Source organism: Arachis hypogaea, chromosome 17 (genome assembly GCF_003086295.3).
Source record: "Arachis hypogaea cultivar Tifrunner chromosome 17, arahy.Tifrunner.gnm2.J5K5, whole genome shotgun sequence".
NCBI lineage: Eukaryota > Viridiplantae > Streptophyta > Magnoliopsida > Fabales > Fabaceae > Arachis > Arachis hypogaea.
In genome coordinates, this window is record NC_092052.1 from 117,407,745 (window position 1) to 117,418,510 (window position 10,766).

The window sequence follows — 10,766 nt, forward strand, 5'->3', positions numbered from 1 at the left end:
CTCTCTTGGTCGGCCGTTCACTTCCTCGGGCCTCCCTGAGCTCTTCGATTTCAATCTGGCCCTGGGCTTTTTTTCAGAATTCCTCCAGTGTTTTTGGTTTTGCCACCGCTATTGCTTGGAATTTTCCGGGGTGGAGTCCACTTTTTATGGCGTGTAGCTGCACTTTGGGGTTAAGATCGGGGATTTGCATAGCTGCTTCTGTGAACCGCGTCATGTACTCCTTTAAGCTTTCATGTTGTCCCTGCTTGATCGTGCTGAGGTAGTCTGAGTCTCGCACGTAGATTTTAGATGCTGCAAAGTGATTTATAAATAATTTGGCAAACTCTTCAATGCTTGATATTGATCCTGCAGGTAAGTTAGAAAACCATAATAAAGCAGCTCCATCTAAAAAGGTTGGAAAAGATCGACACAAGATGCGATCGGAGTCACTATTGAGAAACATCATTGATTCAAATTTTGTAACATGGATTTTAGGATCTCCGATCCCCTTATACGGCGTTAGGGTCATTGGAAGTGTAAAACTTTTAGGCATTTTAAAGCTCATTATTTCTTTCGAAAAGGGATTAGTCCGTCGTCTTGCTATTTGGGGTTGGTCTCCCCTGTCTTTATGTTCGATTCCGACTGACGCTCCTCATGCTGATCAGTGTTTGCTTTCTTGTTGTTTTTCTGTTCGTCATTGTTCTGTATTGCCGCCAACAGTTCGGCCATTCGCTGGTTTTCCGCAAGTAACACAGCATTTGCAGCTAACAGGTCAACGTTCGTCAGATTGGTTGAAGGGGTTACCGAATGGTCCGTCATGGTTCAGTTCCTGAAAGGAAAGAAAACACAAGGCAAATGTAATATTGTTAGCTCGAAAAACTAAAGAGTGAGGCGGGTGCCCCACAGTGGGCGCCAAATGTTCGGGCAAGGATACTCGTCTCCGCGCTATACGTCAGACTCCAGGTGCCACTGGGGAGATGACCTGGTCTATAATGGAAAACACCTTGCTTGAACACGAATCGAGCGGGGTACCTGTAAAAAGGACTCCGACGCTCAAGTCAATAGAGAATATTTCTTAGTGCTCAAGTGTGAGAACAAAATACTTGTGTGTGTCTTTTCCAGATGTCGCCTTGGTGACCTATTCTAATAGATGCCATTTTATAGATTTTTGGGTTGAGTCCGTTTAATGATTTGTTGGAGTGGATCTCGGTTTTAGTCGAGATCCTTGGGTGGTTATCGTTATCGTGATTATCCGTCGTTTATCTGCTTTCACAACGTGGCTGACGTGACCAAGATATAGGGTGTTAGTTATGATTTTGTAGGGTGCACTACGGTTATGGTATAGGATACTTAACGTGTTAGATGAGGTAGAGTTTACTCTAAAATGAAGTGGAATCGCACTATAGAAAAAGTTTCGCTCACACAAATTGGACCGTATTTTGGTGTTATTTTATGGTTATTTTCACTTTCCAAACTTGCTGGCATAAATACAATTCACAAATGGAAGTTCCTTTGCTACTGTGAATTACAAACATCCAATCCTTGTAACGTTAGTTGATCATACTTTTACTTGGCGTTTAAATTAAAAGGTCCGACGTATATTAACAAATGTCCCAAAGAATAAGGTTGCTTAGTAAACTTAGAGTTATAATGTAACAATGCAAAGAACTAATACAAATAGTTTTAAATAAAGAATTAAAAAATATACATATCAAGGTAGAAGCGGGAACATGGAACCAGCTTCGCCTCTGACATTAGCTATGTGGAGATAACTGAAGCTACATGACACACTCAGTTTATAAAACAGCGGGTACAAAAAAATAGCTTCATGCAAATTCTTTACGCTTCTGTTTTCGAGCAGGATGCTTCCATCATGACATGACTTTGGAAAAAAGTCGAGTGGCTACAACAGAGTTTTGCGAGGATGCAAATTCATATCCAATTTTTTGTCAGGTGCAGAAGAAGAGGATTAAAGCGAAATAAAGGACAATAACGAAAATATAAATAATGCGTATTAAGGGTTCCGCAGATAATATTACATTTCACTTAGTACTTATTTTACAGTCAATCTTAAACAAAGGCCACGAAGTGAAATACATTGCATAAAAAAGAATATGAAATTTGGTTGTTTACACATATGTATTCAAATAGGAAAAAGTTATTGCCAATACTCATTGATAATTTGATTTCTAATTGTTGGTTCCAATAATGTCCGCATTGAAGATGGCATCTCTGGAAATGAGGTGAATAGCAAAGTCTTGATAGGACAATCTCCCTAGAAGGCGTACCCGTCTGCCCGGTTTAGTCAGTTAAGCATATGAGGTCCTCGTCCATGAAAAATTTAGGAATGTCATGAATTTTTAAATCGGTGAGTGTGAAGAGAGCCTTCCATCTAAAAGAATGGTCTTCACCCTTCCGAATACTAAAAATAGATAAGGCATAGTGATCATGATCACGTGGATAGGATGCAAAATATATACTATTCCCATACTTCATCAAAGTTTGGCATTCCGACCTGAATATTTCTGGTACAGGTAAGATTGAAACTTTGTGAGTTAGCACTATAAATTACAACGAATTCTGCTGTCCTAAGTTGTTCCCCAAAAAGGTTTATCCAGACTATATCCCCATCACTTGCCACGTACTCTGAACTAAGTTTGTGGATCTTTCCTTGGCATTTAACTATTTTGCTCCAATTTTTTTCTCCAAAAGAATATATAATATATGTAAGGATTTCATCTAGGAAAGTATCCTTAAAACCATGAAAAATAAAATAGTGTCGGCTACCGGGATAAAATGCAAATGCGAATATAGAAACTTGCATTGCGAAAGAAAAATTATTTGGCTGGGAAACAATTCTCTTTGAATCGGACATGTTCCAAACGATGAATCGGACTTGTTCCAAAAGAATAGCGACCGATTTTAGAGACTGAAAAAATTGGTTGCTAATAGCGACTGATTTAGTGACCAATATAAAATTTCTAGGACCAGAAAAAAATTGGTCACTAAATTATATTCAGTGACTGATTTTAGCGACCGATAAGTTTAATATACAACCAGAATAAAGTTGGTTGCTAAATCGGTCGCTATTTTTTAATTTATGACCGAATTAGCAACCAAAACAAGAGAAGAAATGCCTTTGGGATTTTTTGTCATAAAATCGGTCACATTTTTTTAATTTAGCGACCGATTTTGCAACCAATAGAGAAAGGGTGAAATTTTGTTTGGTCGCTAATTCGGTCGCTAAGACAATGGTCACTAAATCGGTTCCTAATTGTTAAGATAGCAACCAATTTTGGCGACCAACAAAATTGGTCACTAATAGCAACCGAATTAGCGACCGATAAGTTTATTATACAACTAGAATAAAGTTGGTCGCTAAATCGGTCGCTATTTTTTAATTTAGCGACCAAATTAGAAACCAAAATAAGAGAAGTAATGTCTTTGGGATTTTCGATCACAAAATCGGTCACTATTTTTTAATTTAGCGACCAATTTTGCAACTGATAGAGAAATAGGGTAAAAAATTGTTTGGTTGCTAATTCGATCACTAAAACAATGGTTGCTAAATCGTTCACTAATTTAAATAAAATAATATAGTTACTGAAATACCCTCTCAAACCTTAAATTCACCCACACCATTCTTATCTCCTCCAAACAATTACTAAGTTAACCGCTGGAAGCACAACACCATCTTCTTCGTCGCAGCGCCGTCTTCGTCGTCTTCTGATTACAGTGCCATCTCCTGAGGTCTTGTTGCCGTCATCTTCTGAGATCTCGGCATCATCGCCTTCATCTTTGAGATCTCGGCGGCGTTGGCCTCATCTGAGTTTGCAAATCGTCTCATCACCGTCCAGATCTGACTTTCTCATTGTCATGCCGTTCTTTTCTCACCGTCGCCTCCTCTGGTCGTGCCGCCTCCACTGTTTACTCTTTTGTTGCAGATTGTCGCCTTGCTATCTAGGTCCACCGTTGCTCCTTGTCGCATAGTTCATTTCTCACCGCCACCTCCTCTGGTAACTTCTTCTCTGGCAACAACAACAACAACAACAATCTCTCCGATAACTTCTTCTCAAACTAATTTATTTGATATTCTGAAGCCTCAAATACATTCATTGATTTGATTTGCTTATACTCCAAGGTTGCTTTCTGATTTCGAATCACTTCCATTTCTTTCTTTTGTTGAAGATTCAGATTTCAGAGGCAACCACCATCACCACGAAAGTCCCAAGGTACGCACCCACAAGTACTTCGATTTCGATAAACCTTTGTTTTTCTTTTCAGTTATTAGCTCCTCATTTCAATTCAATTCAATTCAATTCATTCCATTTTGAATGTTTTGCAGGCCTCCACCTTGCGCCCTTTGACGTGCATTCGCAACACCCTTGACGCCGCTATGTGCCTCCAGGTATGTTTTTGCTTTTTCACCTTTTATTTTTTAATTATTATTGTTTCTTGTTGTTGTGAAACTAAGAATTGTTGCAGTTTTTGGTTGGTTACAAAACTTCCCTTGTTAAGAAGTTGAAAGGCATAACAAGCCTGAGGTTGAGCTTAAGTATGCTTCTCTTACATCTATATTTCACTTTCACACGCTGGTTCTTATTGCTGATCTTTATATTCGAATGTCAGCTTCAGAAAAACACAATATATATTAACATGTTTTAATCATTGATTAATTATTGTCCACATTTTTTAAAATCATAATTGTCACTGTCTTGTTTATTATTTCTTTTATCAAAGTGTATTTTGTAATGGTAGTTTCATTTTTATATTAAATGGTGAATTGTGGATATCAAAATATGGAGGGGAAACTCACAAGAAGATAGTTGGAATAATAGTAGGAAGCATAGTTGCTAAAATTTCTGGAATGATAATGATATTGGCCTGTTGTTACGTATTCAGAAAAAGAAGAAAGAAGTTAGAAGGTAATTGCTTAAATGTTAAAATACATTAATTTTCTCTTATGTGATGATACTGTTAAATGGTCATGTTCATTTTACTTAATAATTTACTCTCTTTAAGTTGTTGTTTGTCATAATTTTCTTTTCTTTAAATAATAAATCATGTTATAACTTATAAGAAGATATGAGATTGTTGTTTCATCTGATCAAGAACAAATGAGTGTAAGTAGGTTGTTATTACATTTTGGTGAAAGAGATTCTGAATCATTTAAAAGAACATTGACATTGTAGCTTGTGCTTCTTTATTCATCTTGGTCAAAATTGATTATGATTCCTACATATGCAGGCATTGGTTGAGTCATTGGACTTTATAATTGACACAGCATCTGGTAATCACCCTTTTGATCCTTACATGTTTCTTCTAAAAACATGTGGTGTCTTAGTCTTAGTTGGGGCTCCAAGTGAAATCAAAATTAAGCCCAGGAAGCCTTATTGGTGGTATGTTGCTTCTGAATTATGGAAAAAGAAATTGTTGTAATGACAAGCATTAATTTATATTGAAGCAATGAAACTTTAAATGTGCATTATTTATGGTTTACAGGGATGAGAAGCATTTTCGGAAGTGCTACAGGAGGCATGAAAGATACCCAAGAGATGATTGATTTGTGTGCTGAAAAGGAGATTTATCCAAATATAGAAGTGATTCCCATTGAATATGCTAATGAAGCTTTTGAAAGGATCATAAACAAAGATGTCAAGTATAGGTATGTGATAGACATTGAAATTTTCCTCAAGTAACAATGATAAACCAGCAGAATAATTAAAGTTCAGGACTGTTATGTATTTAGAGTTGAATAGTTTCTTATTAGTAATTAATGAGTAGAGTGAGAAATTTCAAATTCTGAATGCTACAGAAGAGAATAATAGTTGCTAAATTGGAAAAGTAAACATTTATTTAATATACATTAGAACTTAGAACAGGTCTAAAACAAAAGATTAAGTAGTTTCAAAATTTCACATTAGAACTTAGAATATAATTGGTATGAACCAATTCTTTGAAAAGCTTAAACTATTTTTTTTTTTGTGACTAGAGCTTAAACTATTATGTTAAGTTGCTTGTAATAGTTTGGAACATCTGTGCATTTGCTATAGTTTGTAATACTTTCATGTATTTAGTGAATATTATTTTTTAATGTTCTTGTGATGCATTTCATTTGATCTTGATATATTGTTTTACAGCAAAAGGGGTTGTCATCATTGCTGTATGAGGATTGTAAGAACCGACTTAACCGCTTTAATAAAATAATAATTTAATCGTCCAAAATAGGTTTGAAAATATAGAAATCATATTTCGAAAATAAAAAGGTGAAATTTGATTTCAATGAATTTTTCTGAGTGGAAAATGTATCTGTTGCAAAAAATTGTTGTAAAAATACGTACCGGAGCTTAAACCGGCAGTACCGGCTCTAGTCTGTCCGCTATCGTATTTTGAGAAAATTAAGATTTTTGAAAGTTGATTTATTGTTTTGAAAGCACAAAAATAATTTAGAATCGAAAGCCGGGTACTAATCTTAAAGGTTTTCGCAAACGGGTTGGACTAAGCCTAAACCAAGCCCAAGGCCCAACATATATATGCTCATTAAATGAGCATTTCAGCTCATTTCCTCCCTAAATTAAAGAAGAGGGCGCAGCTTGAGAGAGAAGAGAGGTGACGGTTGGTCACTATTCACTCCTCTCTCCGGTGACCATAACTTGAGTTACGGAGCTCCGATTGACGAGCGGTTTGTGACCACACGTTGCTCTTGCCGAGCCCGTCATTTCTAGCTAAGTTTTGTAGGTAAGATCTCTAAAATCGCACTCTAGTTTTTAGCCCTATCATTTTCTCATTTTTGAGTTTTGTTTTTTAGTAGATTTTGTGATTTTGTTTGTATAGGGGTGATCTAGCATTGGAATATTATTGAATTTTGTCCCTAATCTCGTTGGGTAAGGTAAGGTCTCACTAAACCCTTGTGTTTAGTTATTTTTGTGAACCTTAGGTTTGATGTTTGTATGTTATGTGATGTTAGATTGAGTTTTGGTATTTGTTGGAGTTGGTTTGAGGCTTTGGATCGAGCTTGGTGGTTTTGTTTTTGTGTTTGGTGCATTTTGGGAATCGGCCAAGGTATAGTTTTAGTTTTCTTTAGGTAATATATAATGTTTCTGGACTCTTAGGCTAGTTGACCCTAAGATAGTATTGAATGATGTTGGTGTGTGATTAATTATATGTATGTGAATTTATGTTTGATGATGAAGAGAATGATATGGAGTGTGGTAATATGTGATATATGCATTATGATAATAAAATGATGAGTAATAGTGTTGTTTATGATTATGATGATTTTGATGAATTATGATGGTTATTGTTGATGTTTGGTGTTGAATGTTGATGAGAATTTGTAGTGTGTAGTGGTGGTGTTGTTGAATGATGAGAAGTATGAGGTTTGGTATCATATTGAGGAGTTTTCGGATAGGGAATGAGAATGAATTGAATGATTAGGTGTGGAAATGTTTGGGATATGATTGAGAAATAATGGTAAATGTGTGGTATTGTTTTGGTAACGAATTATGGTTGTAAATGTTTTGGTTTGATTTTGAGTTTTGGAAAAATAGAGAACCCTGTGAAATTTGGTAAAAATCTGTTCTTAATGAACTTTGGCGAATCATAACTTGAGCCTCGGTTTAAATAATTAATTGGGTTTTATTTTAAATTAAATATGGTTTCAAGAGCTTTAAATTCATATAAAGTTTGTAGAAAACGGAGTTTTGTAGAGGAAGTTATGAGCTTTTAAAGTTTGGTGTTTAAAAAATTGAAATTCTACAGCATTTAATTTCTGGGTCTGATGCAGCATGCGTACGCAACCACCTGCACGCGACGTGACCAACCCTTTCGAGTTTGGTATCTCGCGTACGCGAGCAAAGGAAAATGCACCCACGCATACGCGTGACCTTTTCATAATGCACTCCCACGCGTACGCGTGACCCCTGCTTTGCTGAAAGTGTGTTTTCTTCACTTTTAAGGGTTCTCTAGGTTTCCAAACTTCTTTAACTTCTCCTTATGACTAGTGGATAGTAATTAGGCCCTAAGACTAGTATAGAGGGGTTTAAGTTTGAGATTAATAGATTTATATATGGGTTTTAGAAGACGCTGACTTAGGCTTTGGAGGGTTTGTGGATGAGAGTAGTAAATGTGGTATGGTGAGTTATTTCTTTGACGAGACTTCAATATTTAGCATGAGTCATATTTGAGGAACTTGAGGATTGATAATGGATCATGAGAGAGGAATTTGAAAACGAATGACTATGGTTAATAGAATGAGTATGAACGGAAGTGTGCTATGAGCAGTGGCCTCTGAGATGGATTATGTTATTGTGACATGAATTGTTCTCCATCGTAGGGACTGTGGCAATCTCCTGCCTATGTTCGGATGTGAGGGTTGTGGCAGTCTCCCGCTCACATGACATGCATTGATTTGGAAGGTCGCTATGCGCCTTTGGCAAAGGCTGTGGCAGTCTCCCGCTTTTCTGAGGTAGCGGTGCCGGCGTAGGGGCCGAGGCAGTCTCCCGTCTACATTGAGATGTGAGGGTTGTCACAGTCTCCCACTCACATAACCTTTCTGCTGCCAGAGTGAACTCGGGCACTATAACCCGAAAGAGTGTGCCGGGCACTATAACTCGCGGGGTGCAAGATAAAGTAATAGTGAGCAGGGCACTATAACCCTGGTCATGGCAGAAAGGCCACATCCCGAGGATGTGTCGGGTTGGCATTTTGAACCGACAAGTGATATCACGAGCCAAATAGGATAGACATTCATCATATGCATCTTCTATATGCTTTCTTGCTTTGATTACTTGAGTTTTTCCAGTTTGAATAACATGCCTAAATGCTAGTTGGACTACCTGCTGTATATGTATATTACTTGTGTTTTTCTTGGTTGCATTAAATGTGTTTTACTGGCGTTGAGGAGGATCGGGAGGCGGTGGGGATGGGATCGTACGGAGGTTAGGTTGGCGAAGGCTGTGGGATACAGCGGTGTGACTAGTATTAGTTAGAATATCCACTAAGTTTAGATAATCCTGTTTATAGTTTATGGTTTAATTTATTTATTTTCGTTAAGCTTGAATATCTGATATCTGTGTGAAGTTCTAGGATTGTCTTTGGCGTCCCGAAATCTTACATCTTATATATTGGGCACTGTTACCATACTGAGAACCTCCGGTTCTCATACCATATATTTTTGTTGCTTTTCAGATGCAGGTCGCAACCCATCTCGGTGAGTTTTGTGAATATGGTGACAGAGCGGAGGATATGGTCTTTCATATGCTTTATTCTACTTTACTTTTGTGGTAGTATTCTCTCATATTTTTATTTTTAGACTTTATGGCCTTAGATGCTTGATTTGAGAGATAAGCTGTATAAGCTGTTTTAAACTTCCGAAACTCTTATATTCCTGTTTGACTAGCTAGCCTAAACTCCGCAGGCTGTGACTAGTCCTCTTTTTGGTATTTCATACTTATATATATATATATATATATATATATATATATATATATATATATATATATATATATATATCTTATTAATTCAATTATTACCTTATGTATCCTGGGGCTATCTACAAGGTTTTATATATATTATGTTTGATTTGTCCGTGCCTACGCATTTAGTTGTCGGCTGTGAACGCTACGCATTTTGTAATTCCGCTTTATGCGACTTTGAGATCTACTCCTTCATCGGGCTTCTAGAATTATTATCTCTTTCTATATATATTATTGTATAAGCCTTAGACTTATCGTGACCTCTGATTAAACTTTGCTTTACGGCATGAGTAAGGCTTAGGGTAATTAGGGTGTTACAAGGATCCTGTGATCATAGAAAGACGTGGTGTCCTTGAAAGAGGCTCGAGTTATACTGGAATGTACAAGCTGAGATAGATGTAGTTGCTTGTTCTAAGTAGATATTGAAGAGCAGAGTTATGTTGTTCATAAATTATTTTTACCATGTTTTAGTCAAAGTTGTGGATCATAAATTTGATGTATTTAGGAATTTTTAATATTTTAAATTCTATATTTTTATGTAGACATTGTGAATGTTTTTGGTATTATTTTGAAAAATTAGTCTATATTTGATTCTTTTTATATTTTCAGAAATATAATTATTTATGAAAATTAAGTTTTAGATAAGGAACAGCGACCAATTTAGATTTTTAGTTCCAAAATTAGCAACCAATTTAGCAACCAATTTTAGATTTTCAAATTAGGCATGGGTGACTAGTTTAGCGACCGATTTTATCGGCAACCGATTTAGCGACCGATTTAGTGGCGAAAAATTTGGTCACCATTTAGCGACCGATTATGTTAGCGACCGATTTAATGACCGATACTCTTTGGTAAGGGTTCGATGGCCTTGTTTAAAAATTGGTCGCTAATGATTAGCGACCGAAGTTGGTCGCTATTTTTTAATTAGCGACTAAGATTTTAGCAACCACCAGAAACAGTTGCTAAATCGGTCGCTATTCCGGTAATTTTTTGTAGTGTTTGGCTAATATATATAAAAGTATATATTTGGGTAATTTTTTCTCAACACGATTTTATCATCAAAAGTTTATTTACTTAAAAGCAATATTTTGTGGGTTTTGTTTTCAATTCTTATAGTTGAGAATTAATTGCAAAATTTATTCTCTCAAGTATTTTTGTTATCTTTCTCATCTTTTACCTTCTTGGTGTACAATAAATATCATATTGTTGAGTTCACATCACTTGTGACATGCTTATCTATATGGACATAAATGTTTAAATATTGATGGAGTTAAATCTTCCATAAACATCGTATAATATGTAAGGAAAATT

At 36.2% G+C, this 10,766-nt stretch overlaps 1 protein-coding gene across 6 annotated transcripts; it reads left to right on the top strand.

The window, feature by feature from the left end:
* Positions 1-3,617: 3,617 nt before the first annotated feature.
* Positions 3,618-9,438, top strand: LOC112766733 (probable cinnamyl alcohol dehydrogenase 1). Of its 6 annotated transcripts, none has more exons than XR_011875605.1 (8): positions 3,618-3,995; positions 4,168-4,211; positions 4,325-4,387; positions 4,465-4,904; positions 5,227-5,378; positions 5,482-6,717; positions 6,814-6,868; positions 9,169-9,438. XR_011875605.1 is itself a non-coding variant. In XM_072223397.1 (8 exons), exons 3-5 carry the CDS (start codon positions 4,376-4,378, stop codon positions 5,540-5,542), a joined length of 225 nt encoding a protein of 74 aa, XP_072079498.1. In that variant the 5' UTR covers positions 3,618-3,995; positions 4,168-4,211; positions 4,325-4,375; the 3' UTR covers positions 5,543-5,644; positions 6,120-6,717; positions 6,814-6,868; positions 9,169-9,431. The 6 variants fall into 6 exon arrangements, 4 of the variants coding, with proteins under 4 accessions (XP_072079498.1, XP_072079497.1, XP_072079499.1 ...); XM_072223397.1 differs by lacking the exon at positions 4,465-4,904 and having other exon boundaries at positions 5,482-5,644; positions 6,120-6,717; positions 9,169-9,431; XR_011875604.1 differs by lacking the exons at positions 4,465-4,904; positions 9,169-9,438 and adding an exon at positions 6,947-9,157.
* Positions 9,439-10,766: the final 1,328 nt, after the last annotated feature.